At 51.3% G+C, this 17,042-nt stretch overlaps 2 protein-coding genes across 2 annotated transcripts; one reads left to right on the forward strand and one right to left on the reverse strand.

Moving 5' to 3' along the window:
- The first annotated feature begins 5,911 nt into the window (after window positions 1-5,911).
- B3GNT4 (UDP-GlcNAc:betaGal beta-1,3-N-acetylglucosaminyltransferase 4) lies at window positions 5,912-7,205 on the forward strand. The gene has a single exon (XM_036741050.1). It carries the CDS (start codon window positions 5,924-5,926, stop codon window positions 7,001-7,003), a length of 1,080 nt encoding a protein of 359 aa, XP_036596945.1. The 5' UTR covers window positions 5,912-5,923; the 3' UTR covers window positions 7,004-7,205.
- A 242-nt stretch (window positions 7,206-7,447) lies between these two features.
- On the reverse strand, window positions 7,448-14,889 carry DIABLO (diablo IAP-binding mitochondrial protein). The gene is made up of 6 exons (XM_036741051.1): window positions 14,660-14,889; window positions 13,047-13,167; window positions 10,812-10,943; window positions 10,112-10,222; window positions 9,828-9,924; window positions 7,448-8,342 (listed from the first exon to the last, which is right to left on the reverse strand). Exons 1-6 carry the CDS (start codon window positions 14,707-14,709, stop codon window positions 8,107-8,109), a joined length of 747 nt encoding a protein of 248 aa, XP_036596946.1. The 5' UTR covers window positions 14,710-14,889; the 3' UTR covers window positions 7,448-8,106.
- Window positions 14,890-17,042: the final 2,153 nt, after the last annotated feature.

Here is a 17,042-nt window from a genome sequence, read left to right on the forward strand (position 1 = left end):
AGATGGGGGAGGGGGGGAGCTGTTGCTTCTGGGAACCTACTTTCATCAGGAATGGGTTTAAGAGGAGAAAATATATACACATCTAGAAGAGTATAAAAGTCTTCTATATTTAAAAAAGAAAACTCTAAGGGGACAGGGAGGGGGGAAAGGATAAAGGAGGGGTCTTTAGAGGGGAGGGTGAGGGAATAGGCTAAAAGGTGGTATATAGAAGGGTGTTTAGATTTAGGGGATTCGGAGGGTAAGGGAAGGATCGCTGGAGTGGGGGGCAGGTTAAGTAATAGGAGGGCAAAGTAGCAGGTAGAAGTAAAGTAGAGGAGGTAGGAGAGCTAGGAAAAAAGATAAATGCACAAACAAAAACAAGATTGGGGTAGAATCTTTTAGGGAAAGTATATTTTTATATATGTATGTATGCACGTGTATGTATATGTATACATGTATATACATATATATATACACATCTCAATGACTGTATATAAATACATCCATGCTCAATTGTAGCCTTGGGGTGGTAGTGAGGAGGAAGGGGGAAAAAAGAACAAAGTAGAAAGTGTACAGCAGAGAACAAAAGACAACCTACAAGGAAGCAAAGAAAAGATGGACAGCTTTCAACTTAACGCACAGTATTTGATATGTAGGCTTTCTTGAAACGATAAGTTATTGCTATATATTTTGAATCCTCTCCTATGTTCTGCTGTGCACATGGCGTTTTTTCTTTTCTTATTTTATATTTAAGTTTACAATGTTTCTTTTTCTTTTCTTATTAGGTATTTAAGTTTTAGCATTTGTCTAAAATAAAAAAAAATTGAAAAGAGACACAAATTCAGAAGGATGGATAGATGGACAGATGGATGAATGGATGGATGGATGGATGGATGGATGGATGGATGGATGGAAGGACAGATGGACAGACGGACGGGTGGACAGATGGAAGGAAGGAAGGAAGGATGGATGGATGGATGGATGGATGAAGTATTTGCTAAGCACTATGTACAAAGCACTGGACTGAGTGCTGGAGATAACAAATAGAAAAGACAGTCCCTGCTCTTTACTGTCTCATATTCTAATGGTGAAGAAAACACCTGGGGGAAGGTTCCAGCTCCAAGTCTGATGGAAAGGTACCGTGGTCCCTAGGGCGCAGCAGCAAAGCAGCTGGTGTTTTCTCTAATGCCATTTCCAGTGAAGATGTCCTCTAATCCTGAAGCATTTGACAGCACCGAGGATTCTGGTGACTAGGACTTTCTTTTCTGGGTTTTCAGCATCTGCGGCTAGAGCGCCAACAGGATACGTTGCCAGGTTGCATCTATCCCCACCGGGGGCTGCTTCCCGGGAGGAAGTCTGAGGGCAATGGACTGGAAAGATCGTTATTTTTTAAGATTTTAATACATTTTATTTGTTTGGTTAAATATTTCCCAATTACATGTAAAAATGTTTAAAGTTTTGAGTTCCAAATTCTCTCCCTTTCTTCTGCCCCTCCTCCATCCTTTGAGAAGTTAAGCAGTCTACAATATCATTACACATGTGAAGTAATGCAAAACATTTCCAACGCATTGTTACTTTTTTTTAAGCAATTGGGGTTAAGTGACTCGCCCAGGGTCACACAGCTAGTAAGTATCCGAGGTTGGATTTGCACTCAGGTCCTCCCGACTCCAGGGTGAGTGCAGGCTTTGTTATTCTTGAAGGGCTGTGCAAAGGTGGGGTAGGTGGTGTTTGAGCTGAGCCTTCTCGGCCACTACCTACTCTGCAGCCCAGGCATAAGAGACTGCAGGACACGAAGGATACATCGCTTTTGTCTTTGCAGCCTCAGAGGCTAGGACAGTGCCTGACACATAGCGGGGCACTTGACAAAATGCTTGTCGAATGAATGAACCTGGGCCCGGGCTGGGGGTGGGGAGCAGCTGCTTCTGCAGTTCAGGCCCACGCTCTGTTTCTTCGATGTGGAGCACGAGTTGGACCCCGGGTACCGGGGTTGGGGGACGCAGGACTGGCCTCCGCTACGTCCTGATGCTGTGGTGGCATTTCCCCAACACTGACACTTGGGATTAAATTCGCGCTACTTAGAGATGAAGGAACTGAGGCTCGGAGAGATTCAGGGACCTGCCCAAATCCCGAGTTCTCTGCGCTACAGCGGGCCGAGGTAACCTCCCTCCTTCCCTGGGCCCCCGCCCCTCTCGGCTCCGGGACTGCGCTCCAGGAGCACTTGCCAGACGGCTTCCTCGACTCTACCTTAAGAGACCCCCTGGGTTGGGCCTTCCGGAGAGTGGCGGGGGAGGGGGCCAATGGGAGGTGAGCAGAAGCCGTGCCCCGCCCCTCCATCAGCCCGGGGGCCGCGCACCTGGCCTCCAGGCTCCGGACTTTACTGCGCTTCCGAAGCCCCAGCAAGTGTCCGGCGCGGGCGATCCGGGCCCCTGCTCAAATACGTGACTCCTCCCGGGGCTCTGCTTCCTGGGCTGGCGCCGAGGGGAGGGGGAGGGTCTTTTCGGAGCCCGGGCCCTGAGGGGGGGCGGTGTGCCCCGCGCGTTGCCTTGGCAACCCTGGCCGGGCTCTGTGGGCGCTCATTGGCCGCCTCGGGCGGGGCTGCTGCCCCCCCTCCCCGGTGGTCAGGGAATCCCTCAGCGGACTCGCTTCCCACCCTACTGTCTTCCCAGCAGAGGGGCCAGGGAAGTGTATGCGCTTCAGGCCAGGTAGGGCGCGGGGCGCGGAGGGGCAGTGGTGTGGGGTGGTCAGGGAAGGAGGGCTCCCCAGTGCTCCCCTGCCGCCCGCGGTCCCGGTGCTGGCTCCTCTCGCTCTGCGGGAGTCGGAAAAGCTCTGGGAAGCCGGGGGATGGGGGTAAGGGGAATGACTGACGCCCCCTCACCTCCTGTTGCGGGCGGGACCCCCCTGAAGCAGCAGCGAGGCTACGATCCTCCGCGCGTCCCCCACTTCTGGGGGTCCTGGGTAGCATTTCAGCCAGGCTGCCCCGGCCCCACGGGAGGCCCCATCCTTCAGCCGGGGAGGGCTCCGGCAGGGGTTTGATCTCTGGCCTCCCGAGCTTTTGTTCTCTTTGGGCCGTCTGATGAATGGGCTGGGGCAGGGACCGGGGCCCCTTCTCTTCCGGGGGCCTTGTCTCTTTGCCAGCGGGGACTCTCATGAGAAGTTAGCCCAAGCAGCGTCCTCCCTCTGAGCCCCAGGAGGCTTACCCCGCCAAGTGGACAGGATAATGGGGGCTCCGGAAGAGTATTCTCCGAGCAGATGCTTAATGGGAGCTCCGAAAGGAGAGGGGGGCGATTCAAACGCGGCTCTCTGGGGCCTTGCGGTGGATACACCGGACCCCTACTCCCCTTTCTTTCAGCCCCTGGGGTGGGCTCAGATTTTCTCCCCGCTCTTCTTTCTGAACAGAAACAGGACAACGAAAGGCACTCCCCATCCCAGAACTTCCAAATCCTGGGGTTTCTGTGGGAAGTGCTGGATTTGGAGTCGGGGACCTTCTCATTGAGTTGCTCCAGCTCTCCGGGCCTCTTTCTTTATCTGTAAGATGAGAGGTTGCAAGGGATCCCTAGAGCTGGAGGAAACCTCAGAGGCATCTACCCCAAGGCCCCTAGTTTTACGGAGGAGGAAACTGAAACCCGAAAAGGTTAAGAGATGTGCCCAGGGTCACACAAGTAGTCAGCATCTCAGGCACTTTGTACCCCTCCCCAGACCCTTCCAGACTTCCAAGCCTGGATCCTGCCTGACTCCCGAGTGGTAACGAGGCAGCTCTGGGGCATGAGGGGGAGAGTGGGGACAAACCCTGCTGTCTGATCACCTGTAACCCTGGTAATACTCTTCTTCACTCTACTCCAGGAAGTTTCAGCCCCATTCGATGCCATCTTCTAAGGAGGATTCTCTGCTTTTGCTTTGGTCTAGATCAGATCAGCCATTAAAGCTGTAGCCTGCAGGGACCGTTTCATTTTTCATCTCTGAAGCCTCGTGCCCTTGCAGAGAAGTTAGCTGATAAATGTTCGAACTGAATTGACTTGGGCATCCTCCTCTCCTGGCTTTGGCTCCTACTCTCTCTACTTGAACTGCTCCTCTGCTCCCTTTCCCCTCCCCCAGTCTCATCCCATCAAAAGCCCACTGTCTTTTAAGGGGCGGTAAAAAGGCCGCCTTTGTGAAGCCTTTCCCAGTCTGGGGATCTCTTTCTCCTCTCCCTCCCTCCCTCCCACCCTCCAATTCCTCTGTGACTTGTTTCTACCATTCCTGGTAATTTGGGTATGGGGGTCTGGAGCCTATTCATTTCCCTGTCTCCACTGCACCTTGCAATAGGGCCCTTGTTTTTCCAGTGTTTGTGGAAGGCTAGACCTGATGGATTCTGCCCTTTCTGAATCTGACTTAACTAGGAGTCAGTCAGTGAACATTTATGATGCATCTCCTATGGGCGAGGCACTGTGCTAAGTGCTGGGGATACAAAGGAAGGCAAAAGATAATCTGTTCGTGGTTTAATGGCACAGACAACATATAAAGAACTATGCAGGCACAAGATATACACAGGACGAAAGGCATATATACAGGATATACATAGGATGAAACAATCAACAGAGGGACAAGTTCTGTGTGTTACGGGGGAATCAGGAAAGGCTTCTTGTAGAAGATAGGGTTTTAGCTGGAATTTGAAGGAAGTCAGAGGCGGGGATGAGGAGGGAGAGAATTCTAGGCATGGGGGACAGCCAGTGAAAATACTTGAAGGCAGGAAAAGGGAGTATGAATGGAGTGAATTGCAATCCAAATAAAATAGGTCTGTGATCTTTCTAAGAGTCTGCTTGGACCCAATAGCCTTTTTCTCCTCAAGAAGCTCAGAGCTCTTCAGAGAGTGCCCCTGGATGACCAGCTGTAGTTGCATTTCTTGGTTTGTTCAGAGCAGCTCCAATAGAAGGGTCTTACAGCCAAACAGAAGTTAAGACTAGAACTCCAGTGTCTCGTCTAGCCACCCATTCATGTGCTGTCACTGCACCCCAGCCCTAACCCAGCCTGCAGTAATTGATACAAAGGTCAAGTCAGGAAAATGCCTTACATCGAACAAAGACCAGGACTCAGTTCTGGTAAAAGCCTGAGGCTGAGAGCAGACCGGAATCGGAGTCTCCAGAATCACAAAGGCCAAGTTAAACATGAATTCATACACCAAAAGCAAGATTGAAAAGATTTCCTTTCAGGTCTAAAAGGAGCAAGTTTTAAGTTAGGAAACGAAATACTTCCTTAAAGTCTCAGTGGGGAATAAGCTTTAAAGAATTTCATTATCCATCAGAGACCGTACAGATGTAAGCAGATCCACAAGGGAAGTTAATTCAATAAGCATTTCTTGAGTGCCTGCTTTTGCCAAAGAAAGTTTCAACCTTCTGAAGCCAACACCACAGTGGTTAGAGCTTTCAGCTCCAAGCTAGTTCTTAGTGTAGCAGGGGCAGGGAACCTGCAGCTTCCAGGCCACATGTGGACCCTCTAGATCCTCAAGTGTGGCCCTTTGACTGAATCCAAACTTCACAGAACAAATCCCCTTAATAAAATGATTTGTTCTGTGAAGTTTGTATATTCTACTGCACTTGAGGACCTAGAGCAGGAGTGGAGAACCTATAACATTGAGGCCATATGTGGCCTTGGGGTACAGCCTTTTGACTGAGTCCAAATTTTACAGAACAAATCCTTTTATTAAAGGGATTTGTTCTGTGAAGTTTGAAATCAGTCAGAAGTCTGCACTTGAGGACATAGAGGGCCACACATGGCCTGGAGGCCAAAGGTTCCCCACCCCTGGTGTAAAGAATAGTCTGACAGACTCAGTAGGGCATTTCTCATGATTTTCTGCATTTTCTTGGAGTACCCTTCATGGCACTGGAGGAATTTTACTATGACAGTGAGTTGCTTTCTCTGCTCATAAAGCTTTCTTCTCTGCAGGGTTGAAGGCCATTTGGGCCTCGAGATGTCCCGTAGACTCGGCTGGCTTGCCGTGTACAGTCTGTCAGTGACCCTCTTCACGTATCTCCTCTTTCTGAAGAGGGAGGCCAAGCCGGCACAGCAGGGAGGGGGCCCTGTGGTGAGGCACCCCTTCTGGGCACCTACAGTGTCCCACCACAGCCTGTGTCTGCCCAACTCTGAAGTGACCAACACATCCACAGCCCTGCCTGTCCGTCACCGCCTCTTCCTGACCTATAAGCACTGCCGGAACTTCTCTACCCTATTACAGCCCACAGGCTGCCCCACTGACACCTTCCTTCTGCTGGCAATTAAATCGTTGCCTGCTCATGTGGACCGGCGTGCAGCCATCCGCAGCACCTGGGGCCGGCTCAGGGCCCTGCACGGGGGACAGCAGCTAAAACTGGTGTTTCTCTTGGGAGTAGGGGGAACTTCTCCACCCCCTCAGTTGTTGGTTTATGAGAGTCAGGAATTTGATGATATTTTACAGTGGAACTTTACCGAGGACTTTTTCAACTTGACTCTGAAGGAGCTTCACCTCCAAAGGTGGCTGGCTACCAGCTGTCCACAGGCCCAGTTTGTCCTCAAAGGGGATGATGATGTCTTCGTCCATGTGCCCAATGTCCTGGAGTACCTAGAAGGGCAAGACCCCAGCCAGGATCTCTTTGTTGGGGACGTGATCAGTGAAGCCCTGCCTAACAGGAACACTAGGGTCAAGTACTTCATCCCCCCCTCCATGTACCGTGCTCGCCACTACCCACCTTATGCTGGAGGTGGGGGATATGTGATGTCCCAGGCAACAGTTCGAGGGCTCCGGGCTGCGGTGGAGGAGGTGGACTTATTCCCCATTGATGATGTTTTTGTGGGGATGTGCTTGAAGAAACTGGGAGTGAAGCCAACCCACCATGCAGGATTCAAGACTTTTGGGATTCAGCGCCCCCTGGACCCCCTAGACCCATGTCTGTACAAGGGGCTGCTGCTGGTGCACCGTCTCAGCCCCCTGGAGATGTGGACTACATGGGCTTTGGTGAAGGATGAGGGCCTGAGGTGTGCTGCCCTTCCTGCCCGGACCCAACAGACTGGCTGAGGGCGTGTCTGAGAAGGCCAGACTGGTAGTGTCCAGAGCTAGTAGGGGATTTTGCCATTGGTTACTCTGTACAAAAGCTAAGAGAGCTTTTAAAGTAATGTAGCTTAATAGGAAATTATTTCCCAAACAGTAGTCCCACTGCAGTGTAGCCCCACTAAAGATTCCCTTTAACTTTGATTAAAAACACACACAAAGAGCCTGGCTGGTGGATGGCAGTGTGTGCAGTGGGCTGGGAGCCCCAGAGGGCATCTCAACCAAGCAGAAGTTTTTAAAGAAAAAGGTGGACTCCAGGTAGTGAGAGGCTTCTCTACAGACTGTAGGTGTGGGCTAACCCTGGCTAGCTTCATTCCTTGCAGAAAAACTTCACTAGTACCTTAAATATGCAAGAAGAAGCACCTTTCTTTTTTTGTGGCAAAAACAAGAGAGAAGAGACCAGGCAAAGAACACAAGGCAAAGACAGTTTCATTTAGGTGACTCCTGTTTCATGCCAACTATAAACATGTTTCATGAAGCACTTTCCCTAATTGTGCAGCCAGGCCTTCCCGCAGGGCCAGGCCTTCTCAAAGGGCCAGGCCAGGCACTTATCTTAGCCACCCTTAGACAAACGGTAAGACAGGTCAAAGAGGGTATGAACTTTTAAAAAATAAATACTACGAACAGGATGCCCCGTCCCCCCAATTAACATCCCACAAGAGGGAACCAATGTTTAAATAACTTACATTTGAAAACCTGAACAGGGTTGAAAATGGAGGCTAACTTACTACTTAAATTACTGGTAAGAGCACTGTGTCCTGTGCCCCCAGGTGACTGAAGGAACTGGAGCTTCTCTTCAGGAAAAGGCAGCTAGAGGAGCCTGAGAGGGCTGCTGAGGGCAGCCTTCATGACTTGAATGCTTAAATGATGGCTATAGCTAGATGGCCACAAACAAGATGCATTTCACCACCCAAGTAAGGGGTGAGGTGTGTGGGATCTCTGGGTCTCACACAACTTGAAACCTGCTGCCTAACTCAGGAACGGCATTACTCCGAGCTAGCCCCAGCTTCCACTCCTTGGCAATCCAGGTAACCATATTCACAGTGTTAGTGCCTGCGGGGGAGGCCTCCTCAATCCTCCCGTAAGTAGGCCTCTTCTTCATGGTCCGCTAGCAGAGAGCCCCCAGTGCTTGGGTGCTGGGGTGAGGCCCCTTCTTCCGGCTTCTCTGAGCATCTGAGGCGTAGCTCTTCAGTCTGGGCCTCGGCCAACTTGGTCTCAGCTGTCTGGGAGAGCTGGCGCACTTCCTGGACTTGCGTCTTCACCAGCTGAACATGATTTCGAGCCGTGACTGAGGCCTGATCAGCACCTGGAAACAGATCAAGCGAATGAAGTCGGCAGCAGCAGAGCAGGGACAGGCAGTCAGCCCATGAGCAGGTAAGGCTTCTGGGTGAAAACAGAACATGAAACCATAGGCGTCCCACCCCCACCCACCCAGGGCCAAGGAGTTTGGTTTAGAACTTGACCTACATCCATGCATTTGGGTTCTTGGATTCCCTTGGAACACGTCATGCTGCTCATGGGCCGTGCTGCCCCACCTCCCCCAGCCAGGTGTCCAGGACCCCAAACCCCTCTTACTTTGACAGTCTTGCATTTAACAAGCAAGGTGTTTCCCTATAAATGAAGATGTCAGCATCATCCTCCAGCCCCTCTGTGTGCATGCTAGAAAAACCCACCTTCCCAGGGTTAGCTAATGGAAAGGTCCAGGCTCCTGCCACACTGGTTAATGCTGCCTCCAGGGCTCCCTCGATGTCAATCTGCAGACTGACTAAGGTTCCCACTCACTTATTTCCTTGCAATATTAAAACTGTCCTCAGCCTGGACCTTGGTTTTTATACTTGTAAAATGGGGATAATAATCCTTGTATGACTATGTTGTAAAGAAAGCTCATGGTAGGAAAGTGAGTTCTTAGCAGCAGTGGTGATCTATGGGTGAGAAAACATGTGAGATGTTAAGAGACTTCCAGGACATGCCTCAGGAGGGACAAAGTAAACCCTGTGAATCCAAGTCTGATGCTGTTTCCTGCGGCTCACAAAAAAGTTCTAGTCGGCTTACAAGAAAGTTCTAGCGGTTCCTGCAGAAGACTATGTAACCTGGAACGAGCTGTTATCAACTAGTTATGTGACCCAGGGCAAATCCCTTCCCCTGTCAAGGCCTTGTCCATAGGAAGAGAGGGGTGGCCTTGGCCATCCCTAAGATCCAATGCTACGTGTGGCTCAGTTCTTCAGACTGCTCAGGCCTGGTCCCTGAGCTCCTCGGGTCTGATACCTGGGTAACATCCCAGCTCTAACTGCAGCTGCTCCCCCCAGTAGTATCCACAGAAGAGACATGATGTTCTTCACTAGAACTAAACTCTTAGCTCCTCCATCTCATCCTGCCTGAGACCAAAGGGCACTCGGCACACAAAAGCTTGAGAGCTGCTCAAAGCAGCCACGTGGGATGGCACTCAGGACCTTGGGCCTCGATGCTGGCTCTGATTCTGTTGCTAACTTACTGTGTGACCCTCTTTCCTTTTCCTTCTTGGGGTTCTCCATGATTCTGATTCTGACATTCCACAGTCAGGTGATGCTCTCTCCCTGGCAGGAGAGGGCTCTCAGACATGCTCTCAGGCTGTCAGGAAGGCTCCAAGCCAGAGGGGAGGCATCAACCAGGTTTCCCAATAAGGATCCTCTCACTGCACACTAAGAGGACAGAACTACCAGACTCCAAGCTTCCTGACAATTTGTCTGAGGAGGGGTGGGGGTGCCTCGGAATCCCATGTGAGTGATCGGCCTCTGCCTCCTGCTGGGCATACCTGACTGGTAGGCTGCTTCCGCTGCCATCTCGGACAGACTCACGGCGGTCATCCATGCCATTTCTAGCTTCAGGTACTCTTCTTGTTTTGAAGACATCTATAAATTACAGAAAGCATTTGAACCAGGAAGAGCAGAAAGGTCAAAGGCAGTAGAAGGGACTTCCTTAAGAGGGCAGTGTTTTATTGCAAAGTCAGTGGTGAGGTAACTCAATTTCACAGTTTGTTTCCTGGATGAAATGAAGTGGTGACAACTACAAATTAGTTTGGATTTTGGGTTTTTTTACCTCAACCCTGGCTCCTATGATCACCTGCCACACTGCATCTTCCTCTTGAGAATTCATTTTCCCAAGTAAACTTGTGTACTGTCGGTACAGAGACACCAACGTGTAAACCGCCTGCAAGTAAAGAGATGAGTTAGTGTAAAAGGAAGGTTCCCAAGGCCGGCCCAGGACCCGAAGTGCCTAATGAAGGGAAAGCTCTGAATGAGGCACCTGGGACACAAAGCCAAAAACAAAATGCTTCCTGCCTATGAGAAGCTGCCCTGGTACTGAGGGCAAAACCTTCCTTAAAGAAGCCAACGGACGGCCTGACTGCCACTACAGCAAGGCCTAGGCAGCATCTATAGAGAGCAACCAGATTCTATCTTTCTCTAGAGACCTTCATCCTCTTGGTATGTGCAAGAAATAGCTCTTGACTGATCCTAGGTCTTCTACAGACAATAATTATAGGGTTTTCCAAGAGCCTTAAGCCGTTCTTTCTTGTCCTCATTGCTACTTCCAATCTCTAAACACCACCAAGAGGCTGTTTCACTAGTGGAGGGAAAAGGCAGAACTGTCAACATTTAATACTCATTTGCTAACAATTTAGGACAATAAACTTGACAATGATGGCCGAAAGAAGACATAAATATCTTTTCGTTTTGCTAATCCATGCTAAGTCACAGATTTAGATGGTTGCAAATAGGCCTGTTGAGGACAAACTTACCTTTGTGTACTCCGTGATGGCTTCAATCAATGCGTATGTGGTTTGTGAGAGAAAGGTGGAGGTGCTGTCAGTTACCATGGAAACAGCCCTCCTCATCAGTGCTTCATTACTAAGAGAGTGTGTCTCTATTTTCTGAAAAATAAAGTGTTTGCATTTAAGGACAGGTTCACACTCAAACTCCTGCCCCTAAGACAGCAAGGACTGGCTCTCAAGGCTGCCAAGGTGCAGCCCTCCACACAAAAATCAGGACACGAGAAGCAACCTTTTCCCTTCCTTTAGGGTGAATCTCCCTATTGAATAAGGATCAGAATATTTTTCTGATAAATAAAAGGCAAACAGTTACATGTGATAGTAACAAAGTTATTTCATATATATATATATATGTATACACACACATATATGTATATACACACACACATACTTCATACACAAATGATACTAAGTTATGGAGATACCACAGTTTCAAACTAAATTAACTATTTGAGGGAAAACATTTTACTTTGACCTTGGACTACCAGGTTAAAAAAAATCCTCTCTTGCCATACATGGTAGCATAGGCTTGCAATCCCTGCTACTAGGGAGGCTGAGGCTGGTAATTTTTTGAGGGCAGGAGTTTGAACGACAGTAGACTAAGCCAGCCTGGTGTCCACACGAAGTCTGGCACCAATAAGGTGAGCCCCTGGGACCTGGTGGGGTGGAGGGGCCTGAGGAGGGGTGAACTAGCTCAGGTTGGAAACAGAGCAGGTCAAAGCTTTGCGTGGATCAGCAGTAGCATTGGGTCTCTAAGTGGCCACTGCCTTTCCAGCCTGGGCAAGATAGGAAGACCCAGTCCAAACCTCCTCCCCCTTCCCCCCCAATAATCCCCTCTCCTCACAATGGAGAGAAAGAGAAACAGCCAGCTTTAGTTAAACCCTGGTAACAGCTGGGCCAGGCCATAGCTAACTGGGCCTGCCTTCTTCTAGACTGAACAGCTGCCCTTCTGTGCCTGCTTTGTGCTCCACTTGGCTTTGCCTTATCCTCAACATATTTCTCCCTTGCTATTTTTAGTGTAACTACTTAGAACTGGCTGATGAAAGTAGTCGTAATATGTAGCCTGGCCTTTTGGAGGTCAAGCCCCTTGGATGGTACCTGATTTCTCAAGAATCTCATGGAACTGAAACATGCAACCCATAATTTGAGAAAGAAAAGCTGCTTTACTGTAGGATGTGGGTGCCATTCTATTCAGCAAGTATTGGTGGTACTTCCAACACTATCAGAACTACTACTTTGGGAAGGGTGGAAAACGAGATGTGCAGCCCTATCTGCTTTCAATTTTGTTAAGGAAATGTAGCTTATACACACCAAAGACCGTGAACTAACAAACCACTGCACCCGTATGAACAATGGCTGGCTCAAAGAGATGAACAGTGAAGAAAGTCACTCAATATTGATTGTAGTTACTGGGGGAAGGTGTTGGGGAGATTCTGGCCTTGAACTGGGCCTGGAATGATCAACTTGGTGTGTTTAGACATCGGTGATGAGACAACCAGGCCAGAAGACAGAGTTCATGTTGGGAAGTATTGAGAGATAAAGTTGGACAGGCGGTAGTAGGGAACTGGACCGAAAGGTCTTGAATTCCAGTAAGAATTTGGACTGAATTACACAGACTAGAAAGCCCCACTACAGGTTCTCAAGTAGACCAACCAATCAATCCACAAGTCTATGTGGCAAGCACTATACTGGTCACTAGGAATAAAGAGCTAAAAATAAAAAGAATCCTTGCTATCAGAAAGCTTATATCCTATCAGGATGATATGAGCAGGGTAAGAGTAGTGTAAAGAAAGAAGGGGAAGGGGGATGGCTTTGATAACTGGAGGCAAGGAAACCAGTTAGGAAATTTTTTGTAGGACATCTGAAAGACTGTTTGAAAACTGAAGGTAACTTATAAGATAATGGATTACAGACTGAGAGGTCAAGTACTGAGAATATGCATTTCAGAAACTCTAGAATAAAGGTTGTAGTCGAAGCTATTAGAGATTACGACAGAAATACATATGACTAATTTATCTTGCTATTGTGCTAAAAAAAAAAAGTTCAGGGATCCTAACATGTTTAAGTCCAAATATGTTGCAAAGGAGGCTCTTCCTCCCCAGGCATGTGACCACATACCTCATGAGACCTGAATTCAGCAAACATTTATTGAGCAGCTTTGTTCAAGGTGCTAATGACACTACCAGGTACATCACTGCACTTTACCTGTGCTACGGGAACTGCACATAGGGTTACTCCAAAACCCACTGCCACCGTTTTGTGCCAGGGTCCCACCAAATCTGAGAAACGGCATCTCCTCAACCTCGCTACAACTGGAACACTCTGCCTGTAAGTCAGAAATGTTAAACACAGTGAAGGAGAGGGCAAATTTGATGAAAACTTGCATGAGTCAATCTTCAAAGGGGTTCTTTTAATTACTTTTGGGGGGAGATGACATTTCTCCTTGCCCACCCTGCCCAAACAACACTAGCCAATACCAGTCCAGTATGTTCACAGCCACTCAAAAAAGTATGGAACCTGAGATTTTACCAAGACAGACAAGTGTGTACTGTAAGCCAGCAGTCCCTGGGGAGGAAAACTAGCCATAGGCAACATCACCAAGAAGAACAGAGGCACCCCAGGGGACTCCAGATTAGAAAAACATCAGCCAGGTCTGAAGTTTTCCTCTCTGGACCTAAAGAGCAGTGAGAGTCAGCAGGGATTGAAGGCTGGTGCCAAAGCAACGATCTACAGGGGTTCCCAAGGCTCACTTCATCACCTAACAACTCCTATGACCCCTTTTGTCCTCAAATAATGAAACTCTTGGGAGTCAGAAAGCTTGGATTTGAGTGTGGGCTTTTACTAACTTTGAAGTCTCACTTAATCTCTCAGCCTTGGCTTCCTCATCGTTAAAATGAATAGTACAAAACTCTCCCTACCCACAACATCGGCTTGTTGGGGGAGTGTTTTGTAAAGTCTAGAGAGCTAAAGAAATTTGAGTTACACAGGCTGTACAGAGCCGGCAACTTTTTATTGTGGCAGCATCTCCAAAGAACTTACAAATCTGGCTTTGGCAGCAGATGACGCTGGAGTTTCAATTAGATCTCACGGCCGACTAGGACTGGGACTTGGAGAAGCTGCTGTTAGCGGTCGGTACTAGCCATCGTGATTCAGAAATTAACTGTAACGGTGCCACTGGATGCACGGGATCTACCTAACATTCGGGCCGGACTTTTCACAAACAAGCTCCTTTTCACACAGGATGATATTAACACGGCGCCTTCTGTACATTTTCACGGCAGCGGTGGAAGATGGGAGCTCTATTATCATCCCCATTTAACAGAAGAGGACCAGAGGTTTTGCCCAGGGGCACACCGGAACGGTCAGAGGCGGAGGAGAGGCCTGGTCCCAGATGCCGCCCCCAAAGCCGTTTCCACTCACTACACCCCTCTGGGAGTCCAGGTGCAGGGCAGCCCCGAGCCCTACGGGATCGCCGGCTCAAGCCCTCTCTCCTTCAACAAGCATTTATGAAGCTCCTGCTTGCGCTAGTGCCAGTAGGGCAGAGATTGTCCCAGCTCGCAAGGGGCCTACACTCTAAGCAAGGGAAAAAAGGACCGGTACTGGGTCAGGGGTTAGAGTTCAAAGGTCTTAACGTGCGCCCTCGGGATCTCCTGGAGGTGGCGGGCTGGCCCGAGGCTGGGCAGGCGGAAGAACCCAGGGCCGCAGGGCCGGGGCCGAGGGGGCAGAAGGGGGCTGAGGATGGAGCCGGACCTCCGTTTTGTCGGGGTCGGGGCGCCGGTGACGGTTTATCTCTTGTGCCCCCCACGCGGCCTCAGTACCTGAAGAAGGAGCCGACGCTGCGGACAACCCAGCTCCTCAGAGCCGCCATTCCACAGAACTGGGCAGCGGCCGCCGGAAGTCACGTGATCGCCAGGTCCCAGAACCTGATAGGACAAGAAGACTTGGCTCCGCCTTTAGGGTGACGCGGAGGGGTGGGGCTTCAAAGTCACGCCCTCCCAGCGGAGGAGGTGAAATTATACACACCTCTGCAGGCCACGTCCCCCGAGGTGAGGGGGAGGACCTCTCGAGGCTGTGGGTCCCGCCCTAAGGGAGGGGGAGGAGGAGCGCGCGCGACTGTGGGCCTCGCGCGTAAGGGAGGAGCGCACCCTGCTGTGGGCCCCGCCCCCAGGAGACATTGAAGGAGGAGGAGCACGCGCGGCTGTGGGCCCCACCTTTAGGGTAGGTGGGAAGAGGCACTCTCTCGGTTACGAACTCCACCCGCAGGAGTTCGGGAGGTGCTCTCGCTGCCCGGAGGCCCAGTCCGCAGAGGAGAAGGGAGAAGAGCCCCGCCCCCAGGAGCAGCGAGAGGGGGAGGAGCTCTCGCAGCTGCGAACCCCGCCTCCAGGGGGGGAGAAGGAGCGCTCGAGGCCTAGGCCCCGCCCCCCCGGAGCCTAGGAGCGCTAGGTCCCAGCCAGGGAAGGGGAGCGGAGAAGGGAGAAGACCAGGAGGAGGACTCCAAGGGCTCTGTGAGGGGGACGATTAGGAGGAGGACTACCAGGAGGAGGAGACGGGGAATCGGTTAGAGGCTGAAGGCGGCCTGCAGCGGGGCGGGTCGAACGTCTCCCCTATCACATGGCTCTCCCCGCCCGCGACCGCTGCGAAGTTGCAAAGTTTGGGGCGGACTGAAGCCGGGTCCCCGGGGCGAGAGGACTGATTGGCCCGGCAGTCCGTGTCGGGGCAGCGGTCCGGCCAGGGCCATGGCGCCCGGAGCTGTCACTTCAGCACCAGGAAGTAGGTGGTCCAGCCGGCCAGTAGCAGAGCCCCGATCAGCACCGTGTAGCTGAGCAGTACGAAGGCGAGCAGCTCCCTCAGGGTCCGCAGCACGTGCACCGCCCACGAGGTCCGCATCGCGACCCCACTCCGAGGGCGCCCGGTCCTCCGGCCCTGCCCTGCGGGGAGGAGCAAGAGAAAGCGCGAGCTTTGGCGCCCCGTCCGCTATTTCCAGCCCCGGCTTCGGGAGCATTAGCTCCCCGCACTCTGCATATTTAATGTGGTAATGGACGTTAATGGAGTGGCCGGCCCGCCCAGCTGGGAAGGGTCCCGCGGGACTGCGGCTGCAGCTGTTCGGCTCACCCTCTCCCGACACCCGCCGGGGAACAGCGGCTCCCCTCCTCGGCCCGGCCCGGCGGGGATGGCTCGCCTGCCTCTCCCGCACCTACCTGCTCGTCGGATCTCGGAGTTCGTGGTCAGCCGACAGGCGCTGTAACTTTTCTTCGCAAGACTTCTCTCCTCGGACTCTCGCGGTAGAGCTGTGGCCCGGTGCCACTTCCGTCCACTGGCGGCCGGGTCGGGTCCGGAGAGGAGCCCAGCCCGACGGTGAGTGTGCACTGAGCCGGACGAGCTCCGGGAGGAGCGAGCTAGGAGGGGCCTGGGGCCGGAGGGTCCGCCCCCCGGCTCCTCCGCTGCCAGTGTCAGGGACGCGCCTTCCTGCGTGGCTCAGTCCAGCTCGGAGGCGCGTCCCACCCTTTCTGGCCTCGGTTTTCTAAAACCCAAACCCAACCGGGTGTGGTCCAGGCGGCTCCTTCTATATATAGCCCGCAGCCTCAGACTCCCAGCCGAAGGAGGTTGGGGGGAAGGTTCACCACTGCAGGCCAAAGACACATAGCACGAGGCTGGTGGGTCCCCAAACCAAGGCTAGTGTCCTAACGAGAGGGTGTCTGTTTGTTTGAAAAGCAGGGAGGAGGATACAGGAAGCTGGCAAAGGTGAGAGATCAACAGATTTACAGTTGCAAGGGACTTGCGACTTATGTGGAAACTGAGGCCCACAGGTCACGTAGTAAATGGCAGAGCTGGTCCGGACCTGGTCCTGATTCCAAATTCAGGGCTCTTTCAGAGCCTGTCTAAGCTTCAGAGATCGAGAGCCCGGTCGAACTAGTGCAGAGGTCATAGAAACTAGAGGTTCAGAAAACAGGCGTATCCTCCATTTCTACACACTCCACCGTAGCCCATTCTGAGGAACTGGTGATCCTAAGCCATCCCCTAAACATGACAATTAAAGCTAAGAATTCAAGTATGTGCCGTTTCCAGTGGTTTTGTTTGGAACGAGCGTATTTTAAAAGTAGAGAATCGTTTTTGACCTTTAAGCAAATAAACTGGACGGAGAAGCAAGGCTTTCTGTTGTCCATCAACCCGTTTCTCAACATCATCATCCAGAGAGTAAAT

The sequence above is a fragment of the Trichosurus vulpecula genome, chromosome 1 (assembly GCF_011100635.1).
Source record: "Trichosurus vulpecula isolate mTriVul1 chromosome 1, mTriVul1.pri, whole genome shotgun sequence".
Lineage (NCBI taxonomy): Eukaryota > Metazoa > Chordata > Mammalia > Diprotodontia > Phalangeridae > Trichosurus > Trichosurus vulpecula.